Genomic DNA, 21,211 nt, shown 5'->3' with positions numbered 1-21,211 from the left:
CTTTTATTTGCCTTGGACCTTTCTCACTGGAATCTCTAGATGTCATAATATGTATTAATAGTATCTTACTGACAACAAATGTAATTCTACAAGTCCAAGTATAGTGCTTTCCAAATGCAATTGATTTTCTGTCTCTCTGACACTCATGAGGTAGAGTTGGAGGATAATGCCATATCAGCATGAAACTAGACAGCGATGCAGGTCAGCAACTCTCATTTTCTAATAACCTGCCAGTTCTTTCTAAAGGAAAGGAAGTTGCCCAAAATCAAGGGTTTCTCAGTGTGAATAATTCATTTGCTTCTATTGTCCCTATATCTCTCAGACATCTACGTAGTTTTATATTCATTAAATAAAATGTGACCATGTATAACGTTGCAGATGGGAGACTGGCCTTGACCATATTTATGGATGTGGGGAAGAGAAAGAGGTTAAAATTGCTCCTTGCCAAGTGTTGGAATCAATGGAAAGGCAACCTTGGTTTGATCCAAACCTAACTATTTCTCTAAACACTTTTACATTCAGCAAGGGTAATTTATTTATTGAATTTAGCCTCTCTTTGCAAGTGGTCAGTGTGAAGCTGTTTTCTGTAGAAACGATTAGCAGTTGTTTTCTCTGAACATTCTGAAATATTAGCTTTAGGCTAATACTGCACCAAGAAATCCTTTTCATTAAAATAACCATAGGCCTCAAAATCAAAGGGGTCCAGTTTTAACTAATACAGGTTTGTTGGCATGGATATTGACAGAATTTTTTTGCTTCATTTGTTTTTCAAAGCAACTTAATACTGTTTCTGAGGAAGCCCAGAGAAAGAACAAGGCTCCCCCCCCCMAAAAAAAAATCCCCACAAACAAACCACCAAACAAAAAAAAACCCAAATTCAGTTTAATAGAGTAGGTATCTGTGGAAGAAAGTATATGGTTGAGGGGTGCATGTTTTACATCTTGCTAACCTGGGAGAAGTAGGGGAGGGTGCCCAAGTTGTCCTTCAATATTATTTGCAGATACATTGAAGAAATACTTTCATGGCAAAATAAAAGGTATTTTAAAAGAAAGGGTTTGGTTTTACTAGGAACGAGTAAGGAAAGGATGATTTAGCTACCATTTATTCTGTGTAAAGATACCTGTTAAAGGTTGCCTTTTGCCTATTGTATCTCGTAGCTATTTTTTCATCTGAGAGTGGAATATAAGTGTTTTAGGTCAAGCAGTTATAAAAATTATAATTACTGTGCTTCAAAAGAGAAGAACAGAAGGGAAAGAAGAGTCCAGAAACAAATACCAGGAAGGCAGGAGTGCAATGTCCAGAGGAAGTTTGGTGTCAAGTTGAGTGTTTAACCAGTGATGCAAGGTTCGGACTTGTATTTTGCTTTTGGGTTTAGTATAATTTTTGATGAAGGGTGTAGATTTACACTAAGCTGATCAAATATAAACAAAATCATATTGGTTGTCCAGTATCACAGATTTGTACTGTTCTTGCCAGCCCAATTTGGATCTGTTTTAAGCCTGAAAAAGTGTACTTTAGCATCTGAGTAAATGTAGTTGAGCTCTGAGTAGAAAAGAAAAATTAACTAAGAAAAAATAACTGCTAAGCACAAGTTGTACATGAAATTGGAATTGTAAGGATGTGTGTTTGGACAACAGCTTTAGCCATTCACAAGTTTCCAAAAACTGCAGATACTGACATTAGTCTAAGTAAGCAACATTGTGTGAACAAYGGGATGCCGTGAGATAATAAAGCGTAAGTGTGGCCATCTGGCAACATCTGTTTGAAAACGTAAATTAGATAGCACTGATTGTTGCCATTTCTGTCACAAACTGAACAGGCTTTTAGTTCATGTGTGCAGAGAAGGATCTACGTGGGCTGCACGGAACCTAAGCATTCGATATTCTTTGAAGTGAAGCACAGAGGGTGTAGAAATTCACTCTAGCATAGGGTCAGGCTTAGGTTGCTGTCCCAGGGAATTAATAAAGCAGATGTAGCTTCACCTGAAATCTGTATAGCCTCTTCTCTTCCCCACCACCTCGCACCATGCAAGGTCAAAAAAGCATTTCTGGAGATAATGATGCTTTCATGTGCTTTCTGTATCAGAGCTATTTCATTTCTCTCAGACATGTCAAATAGTCTGAACGGTAACAGCCAGACTTTATGGACTGCATGGCACTGATGTAATGATTAGGTAATGGGAATCTGTAGTAAGAAACCTGTGTTTTAGCCTGGCGTAGGTAAGATTCCATGCGCTGGCAAGGTTTTAGATGCTGATCTGTAGAAAGCTGTTACACTGCAACAACATAAGGTATGTTTGAGCTGCGTGTCGCGTATGCTCAGTTGGCTAGATGCCTGAATTTTAGACAAGCACCCAAGCTACCTCTATCGTGGAGTGCAACACCATGTTAATGAATAATGCACTAGCTCCAGAAGAGCTGCTGTGTCAATGCAGTGTGAGGTCTGGTTGTGGATGGCAAAGAGCCATTTTAGCATTTTGCTACATCAAGCTACTCAGGAATGTTCTTTAGCTAACTGATTTGGCACTAGCTTGCATGGTCCACCTGCCCTTGTTTGCTCTATGTAATGATACTGTCCAAGTCCTCATTATAAACTCATGAGTTAATTAGTTGAGTTTGGGGGGAATTTGATGTTGTTAAAATGTCAATAAAAATCAGCTGAGCTGACCTGTAGGATGGTGTGCAGAATATCAGTCAGTAAGGGTCAAGTTTCTGACATGGAGAATGGAGTGGGAAAAAGTGTTTTATTAAAGATTTTACAGACCCCAGAATGCATTATGTTCTTGACCTGAGAATTAATGTAATACACCTGAGTATTTGGTGTAGGTACTGCTTGACAGGGAACTTTTCATCTGTAACACATGCAATCTGTAATCTGTTTTTTATTAGACAGTGGAAACTTTGGATGAGTAAGGGGTGCCATATGGGTTATTGAATATGCAGCCCACAAACACATTGGGCGTCACTGGGGCTGTGTTTTCCATTCTCGTTGTTGATACTGTTTGGCCTGGCTTTTGGCTTTTGCTCAGTTCACTACTGGTGAAGTGGAGAGGACCTGGAATATTTGATTTTATCAGTTTGAATATGAAATCTCTTAGCAATTCAACAACTGTGAATTACAGAGTAGAATCCGTACCCAGAGTCATGATGAGATTTTACATTGATTGCACTAATGAGCATAAATTCCTGCTTTGGACTAGGGTAAACGCGTAAGTACTTGCCTGTACTTACAACTATGCAGATTCTGACTCAAAGCTGCTCATTCATGTTACAGTCTTGCAGCAGCTGCATCATGTCTGGCTGCTTATCCAGGGTTTTTTATTTCAATGCAAGTCAGAGCAACAGAAGTACCTTTGAAATAATGATGATATAATTTAAATCACTAAAAAGCCAGTCAAGCTCCCACATGAAGTCTTTTTCACCCTGATCATGGGAGGAGAGCCCTTTTAAATGAGAAAAGCTGTTGAAAATGTTTTTAAAATAGCAAGGTAGGGGAGAAGGCAGGTTTGTTTGTCAGTAAATCTGGCTTCTGTTTAAGTCAGCTGAGGTCCAAGATTTGTATTTAAAGCCATCTAATCACGTAAATCTCTAAGCTAGCTCTTCCATTTAAGGATTTTGGGTTAACTGAAATGAAAATACCCCAAGTCCATTTCTTTTGTTCCAGCTTCAGTGTAATGCTAATTAACAGGTGAAATGTTTATCCTAGAAACTGGTTCCATATATACTGACCTCAATAGAAATCATCTATTAATATCGGTGATCATAAAATCAAGCCACTAGCTAATGAAGGAAAGAAAATACGGATGAGAATGCAGAGAAGGCCTATGGCATTCTGTTTAAAACAACAATAGCAAAGGTCCATTCTCCAGACTACAGGGAAAGGAATTATATACTTTCATATCCAAACACAGGATCTTTCCCATATAGAAATCTACAGAATACAGCCAATTTAAAGCCAAATTGTCTTTTGCCCCATCCCCCATTGTTTTATTTTTTTAACCACTTATGAGAAGGAAGTATAAACCATTTAAGGATCCTTTTCCTCTTTAGTTTTTGGAGAGGGAATATTTCCATCTTGTTACATTAAAGGAATATGGAAGCCTCCATGTAAAAAGCTCGCACTCATTTCTAATCCTGGATGCCTTAAGTAACCACTAGTATTCGGCTGCACATTTTTCCCCTTCCAGAACTGAGTTCCTACTTGCTCTCAAGTATTCAAGGTCTTTTCGAGAGAGAACATTGAGCAACATTACTGGGGCTGCCCACAGTTCTAAGGACTTCAGCATTGGCAATATTTACTGCTCTGGGGTGACTAGAGCAATTATTCTTTATTGACTCAGTCTGTAATTTTGTATTCTGATTTGCTGTCATGATACAGTATGTGCTAAAGATTAACACTGTAAAGGAATAATTGTTCTGCAAACAAACCTGAGCTAAGCCATGCATTTCATAAACTTTAAAATGTTGGATAAATCTACCTATGGTTTTAAAGTGAGTAGGACGGTTTGATCTGATCGGTTTTGGGACAGAATTATCCCATTTCAATGTGTTCTTTTGCCTTCTAGGATAAAAGAAAGCCCTGCTGTGCCATGAGTGATATTTCATACAGCTGACCCTAGAATTAGATGGCCACTGTGAGAGTATTTCTGCTTTAACAAATATGGTTGCTGTGTTACATGAGTATTAGTATGTGCTACAGCCCCATATGCACCATTATGTACGTTGGTATTCAACCTGCATTTACTAACAGGTTATTGTGAGAGGTACGAACAGTCTGTCTTGTTCACAAATAACTCTTCACAGGCCTGCCCGTTAACTTGAATGAATCAGTTCAGCTGACGGTAGGTGGCTGTTGGTGTTGATACAGTGGGTTTAAGTGATGATTATGATGGAAAAGGCTTAGGGAAGGGAATGGGGATAAGAAAACAGTCATTTAAGGTATCTGTGCCCTGAGTTGGCAGGCTTACAGCCAAAGAGGAAACTGTTTACATAAAGAAGTAGTAGAAATCTTGTACTGTTTCTGTAACTATATTAAGGCTAAACCCCACCATGTTTTACAGAGATTTTAAGGTAAGATTTTCCCCAGAATGTTTGCTCGTATGTGTTTATACAAGAGAAAGTAACCCTGGATAGAGATGATAAGCAGCTCTTTTAGGCAGGGAGGTTGCATTTTATCATGCAATAAAGCATGATACGGTTGCATGTCCTGGTTCTACAAACATTTAGGAATGTGAAGTCTTTCTATATATGAATTCAGTTGCTTTGATGCTCTCAGCAATGCTTCAGTAGTGCATTGGCACACTCAGTAATAGTAATGCACACTCAAGGTGGAGCTAAAGCTTGAATTTGTGGAGTCTTAACAACTGCATTTAGGSTACTTTCGCAAGACAAGTAAATAGTTGTATTAGAGATCAGTATTAGCAAAGGAAAGCGAAAGAAACAAACCTAAAAGAAAGATGTTGGAAGTTTCTAAACATACCAGAATTTCTGTACAGAATCTCAAAAGCACTTGAAGGACTCTAATATGAAAAGGTGAGGAAGGCTTACATATACTATTGGTTAGTTTTACAGATCCCAAATCTAGACCGGTATAATGTTGCTCAGCTGACAGTGATCACGGAGTAAAATACATCTACTGACAAGGGATCTCTAAGGCAGATCCCGACTAGTTCAATGAACTTTCAAAAGTTGTCACTAGGGGGAGATAAGTGGTTGCAATACTACGTCTGTATAATACAACAGAAACTAAAGATCTGTCTACACAGACATTAAGAAAACTAAAATGAAGCAACTGGAAGTGCAAGGATAATTAATACTTTAAGCCATCCCGTTCAGAAGTTAGATGATCTTCGTTTCCTGCAGGTAAATCCTGGTTAAATTAACCTTAAGTTTATCTATGACTGGACACGTTCACAGAGTAGTTTACTGCATTTGCACTTGTACCAATTCACTTAATCAGTTTCAGTTGCTAATTAATTTTCCCCAATTGTTTGTGTTGCGCAAGTACCAAAGGGTGTAGAACACTGTGAAAAAAAAAAAAAAAAGAATTTATATTTTCTGAAAAATCCTTTGTTCTAAAATGTCTTTTCAATAATATCTTTGTTTAAATTGTGCAGGGGGAGGCACTGATTTATCTGTACAAGCAAATACATTGATGCTGAAATCTGGCAACAGAAGTATTAGCATGTTACTATCTTTTTCTTTGTATAAATTATGTTATGCATCTCACTGAAATGCACAGCAGTTTAAACTTACTTTGAAGGGTTTTGGAAAGGTGTAGAGATTAATTTCCTTGGTAAACACAGTCAATGTTCATACAACACCTCATTTAATTTTGGCACTGTTTATCTCTATTATAAACAAACATGAAGAGTAGCAGGCATACAAGAATAAGCAGACAGTCTGAAACAGGCATTTCAGCTGCTCGGAAGCTGCTAGCAGCGGTGCGTATTACTGATTGCAGGGAGTGCCTATATTTGCACTACTTTCCTCTAACTGAGACAGCTCGGATTATAACAGAGAGGAGCTCCTTGCAGAAGCTCTCCACGTCTGGTTTAGGCTTGAGGTGTCCCTCCCTCAGAAGGGTGAGCATGGCTCTGTTTCTTTGCAGCAGATCCCAAGGGAGCCACAGGCAGCCAAATGGAGGCTCCAGACTTCCTGCTGCCTGTCACGAGTCAGGAGACTCGTAATTCCTTCTACCATATTATGTGTTGGGAAGATGGTGGCAAGGCCTTTGTTGGAGCAGCAGCTATGACTGCTCTTATCATAGTTCTTATAATCAGAAAGCACCTACTAGCACTCATGAGGCTTTATAATATTCTAAAACCCCAGTTATAAAGGGCTTTAAAATGCACAGTGGATTTGGTCTGAAAGATCCAAAAAGTCTAAGGGCATTCTAGCATTGCAATATTAATGGCACTTGTCCAAAGGATATTGCTTTTCCCATTAATTTAATGTTCAACCTGCATTTCTGGAAATAAAGCTCTTAGTTCCCCTGTTTTGCAATAGCGTATTTTACATTTCCCAAGCTTTTATAATGACCTTGAGATGGCATTGCTTTGTCTGCTACACCTGGTTTCTTCTGATGGTCGGATTTATTTTGTGCATACACTGGGCAGAATAGTATTGGAATATGGGAAGAAGACTTTTGCAAGTACTTCACTAGACTGCTGAGAATACAAAGAATTTGTCTTTATGTGAAAACGTCTTATGGAGGAATACTGAACTGTTCCTGAATGCATTGCATGAATTGTTTGAAACAAGCTGGGTTACTTGCTATACTGAGTTGTAGATGAACCCTTCCTCTTTTAACACCATTTTTCCCTCCTCTTTGTGACCATATAAATAGTCTATATGATCTTTTCTTCAACAAAATGTTAAACTGTGATCATACATCAGGATTGGGATTATACACAATGTTGCTAGTACAGCCTAAGGCTCCATATTCATTAAAAATAATATAGGATTATCTGGCAATACATATGATCTGGATCCAATGTGGGCAATCAATTTAGTTTCTGGCTAATTAGCTAAAGTACGTGGTACCAAGTGCATTATACTGGCTGTATGAGGGACAAGGTTTGCAAAGATGAAGTTACTATTTCAATATTTTGAACCTCTTTGAGCAGTCAGAGTGGGTTTGCACTACCTTGTGCTTCACAGCATGCAGCTGTAGTGTTTTTGATCTAAGTTCTTGTCACACTGTGGAACAGAATTATGACCTGAAGGTGCTTCTGATATTAGAAGGTGCCATGCTTTATTTTGCTTTATCGTTTCACAAGATCCAGTTTGTAAACTAGATTTGGGAGTATCTGAGCCTAAGTATTTCAAAACCCTACAAAGTTCCCCTTATTACTCTCTACCTTGTTGACCCCATGCTTTTGCTTTTTACTGTGTGTCCCTGACTTCCATCCACACTTCTCCCAAGAGGCTGTGTTTGAGAAATGCTGAATGTATAGGATCATGAGCGAAAGTGCTAAGAAATCCCAGTTTTTTAATGAAATTAGATGGAACTTTTCATAACCCAAGATTTTAGAAAATGATGTAAATTGTAACAGGGCAGCCTGTGTGAAGAAATGTTACTGTTCACTGGAGTAGAGGTGTACACAGGAACTGACTTAAAGACCTATAGAGAAGAACGGTTCTGTGGGAGGCTTGGCTTTAACCCTGCAGAATTTGGAGCTTCACTTTATAAATCCACAGGAGCAATTCTTCATTTATCACAACAGTTGACGACAGCCTTTGGTTACCAGACTTCCAGCTGATAGAGATGTGTACGCTCAGGGCTGTATAGTACTGTGTTTTAGTAAAAGGTATTAAAACATGGTGCATCCTGCCTACAAAGACCTCACCAAACCCAACACATTGTGTTCTTTGGAACTAATGCTCACTGAACTCTGACTTCAGTATCAGGCTCCTTTTTTTTAGACTTTTCAGCCCTAAACACGATCTGTCTGCATAGCTTTGGCAGTAAATCACCTGTTCCCAGCTTTTTTCTATGGAAGCCTCACTACTTTTCCTTCTCCTTTCCCCACTTCTGGGATTGCTACTTTCTCCTTCCACCCCTGCCAAAACCAGCCATCTCAGTGGTGAGACATTAATTCTGGCTGGACTCAGCTGCACTTCAGACCAGCCCTGCTCAGAGCAATCACAGCTTGAACAAAGTTTATTCTTTCTTTGCTGTGTTTTGCCTGCATAAGCAGCCCCTGTACCTGAAGTGCTCTGCTAGAAAAGGTACCGCGCTGATTCTCAGGGTGTGCCCACAGTACTGACAAAGTACCATTTTTACTGGCGTTGTTTGTACTCCTATCTGAGTAGATCAGGCACAGTCAGTTGGAAGAAAAATGCTGCTGATCGGATTGTGTCTGTGTTAGAAACTGTGGCCACACACACATGCCAGGGAGGGATCAGACCTTTGCACTCTCTTTCGGAGAGGCATAGGCAGAAGCCTACAGCTGCCTTCGTGTTTCGTTGCTCTAAGAGCACTACTTGCCCTTCTTCACCCCAGTGCTCTCTTCACTAGTTCTGTGTGATACTTTGCTAAAATGTCACATCAAGGTAGGTCTGGTGACTTGACCATTCTCAGGCAGTGGCAGACTGCAGTTAGGGGCTGACCTTGCTGATATGTACTGCGCCAAAACTTCATAAAGCTTACAACCTCCTTCAGTCTCTGGTTGCAGAAGTGATTTTTTTTTTCCTTTGTAAAGCCTGGCATATTTTTAAAGCATGTATTTACACAGCACCCATTTCAGTGTATTTTAACTGTAAATAAGCATACAGAGCACTTCAGGGAGTAAGTATTTAGATGCCACTCATCAAAGTACCTGTTGCAGTGAGCTGAATTTTTACTTCTTGGAATAAACAAACCTTGAGCACTAATAAATTAACTTTTTTCTTGGGTTGTTTTTTCAGCAATAATGTATTTTGTTCAGAGGATCAAAATTTTGTCATGTTTTCTTTTCACACAATATTCTGGGTGTTGATTCATTTTAAAAATGACTCCGGCTTTTACTCATTTGAGCATTTCCTAAACATTTTGTCCCATTGATTCTTCTATAACTACTGGTGTTTATTAGCAATATTTGTAACAATATTTGCAGGACTACAAATGCACCTTGAAAATATATCTATATGATACATTTTTTTCTTGTACTGCAAATGAGTTTATGTGAAGTGAAAGCATGTATTTATTATATAACAGCTTCAGAGAGACATTTCTGAGCTGGCAAATTGGCTAGCTTTGTCATTCAGTACTCTTTCAGTTGTAATGCAAGTGACATTTTTTTGATATCTGTCAAAGCAACAACAATACAAACATGTTGGTGAATCACTCTAATACTTGGGGAGGAGGTAAATCTTGGTGGCGATGCTGCAGCACAGAAGATTCAGTAACTTGATGAATGTGTGACAAAGCAAAAAACAAGTCTTTGGAACAGCCAGGAATTAAAATCTGCAGGACAAAATTTAAGCTTCTGCAGAAATCATGGGAGTAGTGCCATCTTAAAGGCCTTCTTGTCACACCAGGACTTAAATATTTTCTTTAATTGCATAGATTACTAAAGCTGAGTCTAGTTCCAAATGTATGCACGTAACTTACATGTAAAAAAGAATATGCAAATGTCACTGCTTTTGTCTGAAGAGAACTGTAACTATGTGTTTAGTTACTGTACAGTCTCCTACGCAGTTGCACAGTCTAAGAGCCATCCCCATTCTGCCACATGCACTGGGGAGGATGCAGCTTTCTTCTTTCTCCTTTGTAAGTATAGGGTGCCAGTCAAGGCAATGATAACTATTTTTGCAAGTCGTGAAAGGGCTGGAGGTTTTTGCTTGTTACTTATTACTACAGAATCAACTTTTGTTTATATAGGTACAAATGAAGTTCTTGGAATTCAGCTGAAACAAGAGCTATGCTGAAAAGTGTCTCTTTTCTGCCTGGAAATTCTGGTAAGAGGTTTTATGACCTCTCTGCACCAGTCCTGCAGCAAAGAGGAAGCAGCAAATAATGATTTCCCATCTCAGTTTACCTATTTACAGCTCTAATGAAAGGTTTGATAATTAAGCTTGAATTTTTTTTCTCACAAGATTAAGCCTTACTTTAGTGAGTAATTCCATTTAAATCAGTAAGATTACTCACGTGAGTAACCGGTTGCAGAATTTGGCTGCAGTACTATGATTGCCTAGGGGGAAGTACAAGCAAGTCTGCAATTAAAATTACAGAAGGAAAAGGAGATCTGACCTTTTAAAAAAAGTATATGTATGCCTACTGTTTCATTGAAGAATGACAATGGCTTTTGCATTCTGAGGTGTTACTAGCAGCAATACATAACTCCTTTTCTTTAGAAAGAAAGGCATAAAGGTAGAAAGAGGAGGATCTCTGATTAGGGCTTTTAACTTCAAGGCACCTTAGGCTTTCTTTATGTGCATTACATGAGTGGAAAATTCCTTCATTCATTTAAAAAGATAACCAGTTGTAACTTTCACATTTCGTTGATGTGACATCGATGACTCGCTGGGGCTGCCAGCATTCCCAAAAGGATATCGTCCTCATCTGCAGCCACTCAGGGCTTCGGGGTGGAGCCTGCAGCGCAAGCCGAAACATTTACAGGTGCATAAGTACGTGGGGAAGGGCACAGGTGATGCACCTGTCTCAGGAAAGGAGGACTAGCGCAGGTGTGTCGTAACTCAGTCAGCTGCCTGGTTTAGAGCATGAGCTCCTTTGATCCACAAACGCACTCTCCACCACGCTGCAGCCCACAATTTCCAAATATTGGTCAAGAACCTCCGGAGATGAATATCTACTATGAGAACTTTTTCCATCCACAGAATATCCCAAGCCCACAACGACCTACCACCTTTGAGACAACGGACTACAACGCCACTCCCAATCCTTACCTCTGGCTAAATGGACCTTCCATTACCCCACCGCCATACCTGCCAGGATCCAATGCCAGTCCCTTCATTCCTCAGTCTTATGGGATGCAAAGGCAGCTTTTGCCTAACATGCATGGCTTGGGAGGAACTGACCTTGGCTGGCTTCCTCTCCCATCCCAGGAAGAGCTGATGAAGCTGGTTAGACCACCTTACTCCTACTCTGCACTAATTGCCATGGCTATCCATGGAGCGCCTGAAAAGAGGCTGACTCTCAGTCAGATCTACCAGTACGTGGCTGACAACTTCCCGTTCTATAACAAAAGCAAAGCTGGCTGGCAGAACTCCATACGGCACAACTTGTCTCTCAATGATTGTTTCAAGAAGGTGCCCCGAGACGAAGATGATCCAGGTATAGCTTTCCTCCTTCTTTTAAACTTGATTAATTTTAAAATGCCTAATACACTGTAAAGAGACAAAATAGGCCAGATTCAGGGCATATCCACAGTAGCTCCTCTATTTTCATAATGCTGTGCTGGAAGGCACCCATGCATACTTGAGATCTGAATCAATGTTGCTAATAAATCTTTGCAAGGAAGGGGATTCTTTACTGCCCTAGGTCTTTCTGAGACCTGATCAATGTGCTGAGCACAGAGCAAGCACAGGAGCAGCCTAACTGAGCAAGACCCATTCAAAACCCATTTGGTGTAATGCGTATGACTTATGTCTAACTTAACTGGGAATTAATGGAAAGGGGATAAGACAAATTCAGATATGTCTATGAAATTCAGCAGCTTTAGGGATTCAACAGTTCTCATGAACAGTATGCTTTTGTTTCGTTTGTTTCAAATTGAGTTTTGCTTGGAATCACAGCTCTTCTGTTTCCAACCACTTGGCCAGTTTGCTGTCAGATTGTTCCTTTATTTATTGTTTTCTATCAACAGCTCTTGAGAAGCATTGAGAACATTTATAAACAATTCAATTACTCTGCCACAGAGGGCCAAAAATCTGGTTCTGTCTCATTAGTAGCCTCTCCTACCCCACTGAATGAGGAGGAGCAGCCCAGAATATGGTTTGATCACTCTGTGCTGTAAATTCAGAGGACCAGCTTAAAAGCTGAAAACTTTTACTCAAAAAAACAAAACAAAAACAAATTCCCTGTGGCTCCACTTGAAGTTTTGGCTTTGTTGGCCGTGTGCTGTGTTGGAACTATGAGATTCAGGCCAACGCTTCACACACTTCTCTGAATTCAACAGACTTCTGCTTCTATGCAATTAAAAATACGTAACCTTTTGCTCTTGCAATTGTTATGTTTCTTTGAAGAAGTGAGAGAAACATATTGAAAAGTCCTATAAAACTGCTCTGTGCTGTCTATGTGCATACTTTTAAACTAAAAATGTGTTTTTTCTCCTTTTGACAGGAAAAGGGAATTACTGGACTCTGGACCCAAACTGTGAGAAGATGTTTGACAATGGAAACTTTCGCAGGAAGAGGAAAAGGAAATCTGACACTGGGACCAGTGCTGCCTCTCTTGCATCTGAGAAGTCCGAGGACAGTGCCCTGACTGGCAGCCCCAAAGCTATAGAGCATCAGGATATCTTGGAAAACTCATCACCCGGGACTGACAATTCACCTGAGAAACGATCTCCACCTCCATCTTCCAGTAGTCCCTGCCTCAGTAACTTCCTCTCCAGTATGACTGCATACGTTAACGGCTCTAATTCAGTGAGCCGATCAGTGCCTTTGGGACTCAACACTGAACCCATTGACAAAATGGGACAGAATATGGTAGGCTTTAATTCTTATTCCCCACTCTCTAATATCCCCAGCCATGGTGTGGGAGAGTGGTCCAATTCCATGCCTTCCAGCCATCTCGGCTATAGCAACTCAGTGCTCAACCAGTTTAACACCCATTTTTACAGCAGTATCAGTACAAATAACACCTTGTATCCTAGGGAGGGAACAGAGGTTTAAGTAAAAAAGGATTGTAAGACAGCAAAGTGTGGGTATTTACAAGAGGTAATGTTCTGTGGGCAGATGATTAGTGTTAGCCTGTTGTCTCGGGGACCTACATTGCATTCTGCCTTCTGACAGCCCCACACCTGTTACCCATTAGACTTACACAAATCACAAGCACTCCACATTTGGTAGCTCCATGTAAAATTTCGGGGTTTGTAATGACAACAGTAGTGAAGAGTTATCCTGGAAGATAGTGTATGTACTGCTCCCAACCATGCTCTTTTGTGGACATCCTTGAAGAGCTAGTGTTTGCCTTTAGGCCCAAAACTTTCTGGCATGGTACTAATATTGCTATGAKGCTTTTAAAGTGCTAATATAAATGTGATTATATGTCTAAATATCCCTTCTTACTGACATAGGCTGTCTACACTAGACATGTTTGACAAGTTCTTATTTAGACGAAGCTATTCTGAGACACTGAAATTTGCAGTACTCCACCAGTATCTATAATAAAAGGTACTGTGTAGTGAGTAACAATCAACACTTGAAGGGCAAGTGTCGTCCTTGGTTTTCTCTAATACTACTAATACTGCATACATTGGCTAAATTCTGATCTCTTTTCAGCCCTAAGGGGAATATGGTTGCGAAGCAGGCTGGCAACATCATGGACATAACATTCATTTTGAAACTGAAGGGAAACAAAACAAAACATAATGGAACTGTCTTCTGCCGGTGCAATCTGATCTTACTGTTTTCAGTTCTAAATACAGGGTCAAATTCTGTTTGCGTTACACACGCAAATCAGTTCACATAGGGAAAACAGGTTCTGCCCTGAAAAAAAAAATATATATATACATATAAAAAGTGTATATATATATATATATATATTTTTAATACATGTGTTCTCTGAGAAGAAAACACATTTGTTCTAGCTTAAATTTCTAGATAAATCATTTGTATTAAATAATGAATTTGAATATTGAACGGGGGAAGAAAGGGGAGGTAGGTGGTTTAACTGTCTCTGAGTTTCAATTCCAAAGGCTGCATTTTTCAAAGCATCAATTGCAGATACTGGAAAAAGTCACTGTACTGTATTTTTTTTTTCTTTTTTGTAAAAGTCCATGCAATTGTCTTGCCCTTGTATAAATTTTAGGAATAATGATTATTTTTCCTACGCTGTGCTGTAGCCACAAACAAAATTTCAAAACATATATAACATTTTTTTTCAAGCCAAGACTTGAATCAAGTTCCACATTCATGTAAGTGTAATTTCTCAAACTGGATAGCCTGCAGCATACATAGTCAGCAGGTTTAACTGTTCACAGCTGTGCACTGAGCAAACTTCTAGAATGATGCAAAACATATGAATGTATTGTAATAGATACCACTTTGTCTTGATTTTTTTTTAACTGTATATGGATACAGTTTTGTTACAGGCCAGCCCAGAAGCATTTTTAATAAAGCATTTGTATAGAAGAGTGTGTGTGTGTGTGTGTAGTATTCTTTTCATGCCTTTAAAAGTCATCTTAATAGTTTAACTTGTGCAGTTTACCTGAGAAAAAGTAATATATTATTCACATAATGTCAGAGAGTGAAACAGCTTATGTCTATGCAGCAAAATTTGCATGCCTGAGGAACATAATTGATATAATTGGCTGCTATTATGCAAAATACTGCCACTAAGTAGAAATTGTCCCTATAGATTCCCTGCTGGAGCTAAGTGCTGCCAATCATTTAAAATTCCAGAAACCGCTCTATTTTTTCACATGCTAATTGGTCAAAAGATGACTGCAATCTTTTCTACATTCTCGTTTGTTATTTTATTTTTTATGTTCAGAGTTTTTCTCTATGGCACCAGCCTTGACTATTTATAGTTTTGTACCCACTATGGTAAGTTTTGACTTAGAAGTTGAAACCTAAATAGTTGCTCAATAAAAAATCAAATGACCTTCTGCTGGTGTCCTTCTGCCACAATTACAAGTTCCTCTGAAGTGAGGCACACGGTAAGGCCTGAGCTGCAACCCCTCAGTATTCTACAACCCTTCCAAGAATCCCAGCCCAGTAGGTGGCCATAATATGCCCTGCAACTCAGCAGCTGGCATCATTTCCTACACAGGGAATTGCTCATGTGACAAGTGAGAAATGCACTGAGTCAGTACTCTAAGTCTGGGATTCAGCAGAGATGCAAAAAATTACAAAGAAATATAGTTCCTGTCGAGTATATAGTTCACCAAAATGAGGGGAAATTGATTTGTTTAGTGTTGGCATGGAAAATGTTCCACTGAGGACCTACACAGCAAACATGGAGGAAAAAATATACAAATCGTACCAAGGAGATTGATGTTGCTGAAGAACAGCAGGCAGTAGAAAGCAACTCTTGTCACTCAGCATTTTGTTTGACCCTCCTGGCCCCCACTCCCAAATAATAAAAGGAAATCGGTAAGTATGTGAAAAGACAAGAGATTATGCCTTACTGCTTCCCACGCCGCTGTCAACGAAATACCATGCTTGGCCTATGGGTAATGAGTAAGTGCTACCAACATGCCAGTTTTTCACAGGCTGAAGTGTATTCTCCGGTGGGTTCCCAGACTGCATAGGTTAATTAGCTTGTCTATGACTCTYCTGCTGGCTTGACACATCAGCTCAAGTGATGAACCTGCTATTCAGAGAGGAGTGGAAAGGTGTTTGTATGGGAAACTTGAACCATTGCTCCTCAAGACAGACCTACTTTGTAACGCAAACACACACACACACATGCAAATATATATAAAAAGAGCACTTGTCTCAAAATATATTTTTGTATTTTCCAGAAAGAATGGGCTTTGATAACCAGCCATTTCGATATGTTCCTGGAGCTACTGCTATATGCTACAGTCTGGCATGGAAATGTAACTACATGGAAATGTAACTACAGTGCACAGTGTAACTACTGCGCTCCTCTGCTGAAGGTAATGCTGCTACTCACGTATTTTACTGATATGGCAAATAAACAGTTTTCAGAGAGAAAGGCATTTTGTTTCCACCCACGCTGTTAAAGAAACACTTAAACCACTTGTTCTAACTACAGTATACTTAAAGAACTTCTGCTCTTTACAGACCTATAAGCTACTTTACAAACATATTTACTGATTGGTGCTGCTTGAAAAGAGAATTTGGGCTTCAAAACTCTGGGTAGTTTTATCTGTGAAGATTCTTGACTGGTTATTCTTTTCTCAGAGTGAGTTTCCTGGTGTGATTCAGCTATCTTCACATGCCACCGTGGACACTGTGTTCCATGACTCTGCAATTACTTGTTCTTGGTTTAAATGTAAAGTCAGGTCTTAAAGGCTACTCCCATCACAACCCAAACACGAGTCAGCCCTAAAGAGGTCGCAATAGGTTACTTCTTGTTCTCCCTGTGTCGTAATAAAACTTCTGCAAAAATCAGAAGCCTTCAGTGGCATATTGTGTGCTTTGAATAAAGAGAAAGAGTTCCTACACATGGTTGAGGTGTACCAAAGACCAGCTGCTGAGTCCCTGGGGCAGCTTTACCCCCACAGACATCATTAGAAACACCTGCCCTGGGTTCTTATCCCCTGGTGTCCTTGTTCTGCAAGCAGGGAATCTGCAACTCTTTAGCCCTGGCTCTAGTGCCAGTTCTCAGCTTTCAGTCTGTTCAATTTAGGCCTGACCCGCAAACCATGTTAGAGATTTGGGGCTTTACAGCACAGATCTTGGCAGCCAGAGATCCTATGTGCCAGAGCCTCAGAGCTGTTCACCTAGTCATTGGMTCAACTGCAGATCCTGGAGTCCTGCAAAACAAGGTGCTTCCATAGCTGAGAACATGGAGCTTTCAGGCTCCTTTGCTCCACAGCAGTCCAGGCAGAGCCCTGCCTACCACTCAGGAAACTTTGCTGAACCTCTATTGCTGCAAACAGAGTGTTTGGGGATCAACAAATCTATTTACCAAAAAAGCAGCCYATTAGATCTAAGCAAAATGAAGCCACAATGAGGCAAGCCAAATGTGAGCCTCACTCATTTGCCAAATTCAAACTAGTTCATCGATCAGGTGTCAGGCTGCTTAGAAGAGGCTCCTAAGGACAGAGGAGTAACATTAGTTGCTAGGTTTGCACTAACAATTAAGATATAATAGAGAGCTGTTAGCAGTGATATCAGCCAAATCTCTTGTTGCAGTCAATATGCAGGAAATGTAATTAACCTGAGTGGCAATTTACACTGTGGCTCTTACTTGTTTTAAGGGCTAAGCCTCTGGTGGAGCTTTTACCTGGATTAGGCAAAATAGTCAAGGATCATTCTGTACTGGTATTTACTTTATTAATGATAATGGTTTGCATAGATTATGAACGCAGTGTTTAATATAGACTTTGAGGTTGCTAGTGCACAGACACTGTTGTGGCTGCACGTGAACTTTCAGCCACTCATCATCCCCTCTTGTAGGTAGTTAGTGCCTTTCCCTTTACCTTACCTTTACAATTCTGCCTGCACAAATGCTTAAGTAATCTATTCCTTGCTTTGATTCAGTGAAAATGAACCASGCTGGGGAAAACATGCTACTAAAAATTGCTAATGTTAACTTACATAGTTTGTGCTGAACCAGGTTTGGGGTGGTTATGGTGAGTGCACAGATGCGCTGTACTTTGTCACTGATTGCAGGGCTGGGGGAGAGAACCTCCGCCYGTTCGTCAGTCGCAAGTGACAACAAGTTCACACTATCTTGTGAAACCATTCTGTAACAGGGCTATTGATTATGGCTRGTTAAAGGGGACCTAATCACCACTGGAAGATGATGTAAATGCCAGAGAGAGAGGRGAAAACTTTGATATGGCTATTGAAATCCATGGTTGCTTTCTATAAAAAAACAGGAGGCTTCTAAATCTGTTCAGCATCCTAGTGAACGTGCTGAATCCACTGCTCTTGCAATACTTGGTAAACAGTTAGCAAGATAAATGTCTGGTTATTGTTTACCTAGTTTCCAAATGTAGTATGGCCTTCGTAGTTTACTGATCATGTATTAAAAATATTAGAAAAAGAAACTGCAGGGCACTGTGCAAAATCTGATAATAATGTTTTGCAGATATCTTGGGTTTCATTCATACCTGTCATAGAGGGCTAGCATTCAAGACTGTAATATTCTTACAAAGTGAAAAAAAAGTAAAGCCAGACCAACTTAAGAAAACCTCGGGTCCCCACAAGGTCATAAGGTTTGCATTTAACTCTAGGACTCTGGAATATCTGGCCTTCCGATATTGCTAAATTGGATGAGAGCTTAAGTGCTATTGCTTGTTCCAAGATGATACTGAGTGGTTTGGTGCAGCTATCTGTAAAGGAAAACCAAATTCCAGTTCTGCCAGTATTTAATTCTCTAAAAAATAACAATGTGGACTTTGCCAGATATATTCTGAATTACAGTGCACTAGCCTTGCTCTCATAATGGGATACATTACGAAATTCCTCACTGTTTCATAGTTTAGTCAATAGTCTCTTTGTGGCTTTGGCTTTATGGGACAAACATTCCCAGATTAGGAAAATAATGAACTTCTTCCTGGGATCATTGCTAATTAGTGACACTGCCAGCATATGGCATTTTACAGCTCTCCTTAACCTCTTTCCAATGGAACTTGGAGGCAGGTGACCCAGACCTATGCGATTTTTTTGTCTGACTCCCCAGGCCTCAAGCTCTATTAAGTACAAGGAAGAGCATGCTTCTGGTAACCTTTACCTTTCCCTGCTCTAAAGTTCTGACAACTGCAAGAATCTGCGTTGCTGTAGTCCTGGAGGTACTGCTAAGTACATCCAATTGGTCCTTGTCACATGCTAGAAGCCTGCAGGGCTGTGGGTACCTGCACAGAAAGACACAAAAGTTTTTCTTGTCTGTGTTGTGGATCCAGCTATAGGGTGGCAGGTACCTTCATCTACCCATAGACCCTTTGCGGAGTGGACTTGCRTTATATACTGCCTGCTGATAGTCTCTGTAAATTAATTTTCAGAATAGTTCTCCAAAATCAATTTTTTCATTTCCTGAAATGACTGAACTGCAATCACAACTATGCTTTACCCTACACCTTGTTTTTCTTTTTTTTCTTTTCTCTTTTCTTTTCTCTTTTCTCTTCTCTTTCCTCTTCTCTTTCTCTTCTCTTCTCTTTTCACATCATAAAGCATTCCTTTGCCTAATCTCTTTGCAGCAACTACAATTTTAGTCCTGTGCAGACTTCCAGCATATGGTGTCCATTGCTCTTTATGAAGCAAGGCAGCCCTCTGAGTTAAACCAACTCTATAAGCAGCTAATCCTAATTTCTAACAAATACACATGCTACTCATTTCCTATTTAAGTTAGTTGGTAAATAATGGTTAATTGTTTCTCTGAAAAAGACTCCTGAAAGAGTCTTCTCTCATGGAGTAGTCATGCAAAGTACCAAGTACCGCAATTCCAATTCCGTCCCCTTAAAATGAAACGGGAGAGCTCAGCTGCTTGCCAGCTTGAGCCAGTCGGCGGACTGATGTGCCTCCCCCTGCAAAGCACAGCAGCACGTGGGCGTCAGAACCTCTGTCAGTGCCCTTTGCTTTCAGAAGGCCTCTGCAGTACACAGTAGTTTGCTGGGTCGGGGTCTAAGGCAGTGCTGCAGCATTAACTGCTGGATTGTTTTTCCTGATTTTTCTTTTACAAGAGCATTTGTACATTCTACTCCAAAATTCTTCCCCACTTACTGAAATTTTTCTCTGCTTGGAGATATAAACACTGTCTAGTCAGAAATGACCTTCAGAAGAGCAACCTGTTCCTGTTGCCTGCTTAGTCCTTACCAAACCTCCCATAAAAAATGGTACATCAAAAGCAAAAATTTAATTTTGTATTTGTACTGACAGGAACTAAATGAATGGGGAGCTGAAGAATCTTTACAGGTCTCTGAAGCACTTGCGGGGTGTGCATGCAGGCAGCACAGCATACTCATAATCCTGTTTTACATTAATAAGATCTGATTTTCAACATTTTCTGCTCCTCTTCYTTTTTCTGCCCTAGCTCCAGCAATTTTACACCCAACAGCTTTTGGGTTTACAATTTTATGTCTCCAATTGATGTTAGGCATCTGATATTCTTATCATGCTCACAAATCAGGTAGGCCATCTAACTGCTTTGATTTAAATTAGCAGCACAAAAATTAAGCCAGATTTTATCTGGTCTTGTATCCTTTTTTTAACATAACAAAACACAATTTTTAACCAATTGTCATCACTGGCATGCAAATCAGCATAGCTGAATAGCATAAGCCTGAGTCAATTTTTAAGTTCAACACATGAGTAAACATAAACATGGCCGGAAACAAAAATAATGCTAGGGAGATGCTAAATTACATCAGAATCTTTTTGGTTCATGTAGCAATTCTTGTATTTTTCCCAAAATGCCTTGTATCTGCCTTCTGTCTGTCCCTCTACATGTTCTCATTCTCTATTAATTTTTAGTCCCAGGTTTAGCATAGGAAGGATGACAGCTGCTAACCTGCTCCTCTTAATTCAAAGCAACAAAGCAGTTGCTGGTATGTAGGCTACTAAGCAGTGCATAGGTAATGAGTGCTTTTTACTCTATTCCACAATTATAACCTTACTGCTAGAACAGGTGTGCCCATGTTATTTGCAATCCCATGGAATCATATCTCTGACAGCTGTGGAAAAGAAGGTTTTATAGGTATTATTAGTCTCTGAGTTAAAAAGATCAGTGTGAGCAGGTAGTGATGTAATCCTAAACTACCAGAACACCATATAATCAAGCTCCTAATCATTTTGGTCTCAGTTAAAAATCTGTAATTCATATAGTGGAGTTATCTATGCTGTCCTTGCGACATCTGAATTTACCTAATTGCATTCTAGCTCCCCAGAGGTGTCTGCAAATTTAA

The 21,211-nt window shown here is 39.8% G+C and overlaps 1 protein-coding gene across 1 annotated transcript; it reads left to right on the top strand.

Moving 5' to 3' along the window:
* Nucleotides 1-10,397: 10,397 nt before the first annotated feature.
* On the top strand, nt 10,398-14,151 carry FOXI1 (forkhead box I1). The gene is made up of 2 exons (XM_026061316.1): nt 10,398-11,778; nt 12,787-14,151. Exons 1-2 carry the CDS (start codon nt 11,205-11,207, stop codon nt 13,338-13,340), a joined length of 1,128 nt encoding a protein of 375 aa, XP_025917101.1. The 5' UTR covers nt 10,398-11,204; the 3' UTR covers nt 13,341-14,151.
* Nucleotides 14,152-21,211: the final 7,060 nt, after the last annotated feature.

This window comes from Apteryx rowi, unplaced genomic scaffold, assembly GCF_003343035.1.
Source record: "Apteryx rowi isolate R43461 unplaced genomic scaffold, aptRow1 scaffold_18, whole genome shotgun sequence".
Taxonomy (NCBI): Eukaryota; Metazoa; Chordata; class Aves; order Apterygiformes; family Apterygidae; genus Apteryx; species Apteryx rowi.
The sequence above is the reverse complement of the archived record's forward strand: the minus strand, read 5'-3'. Positions and strand labels throughout refer to the sequence as shown.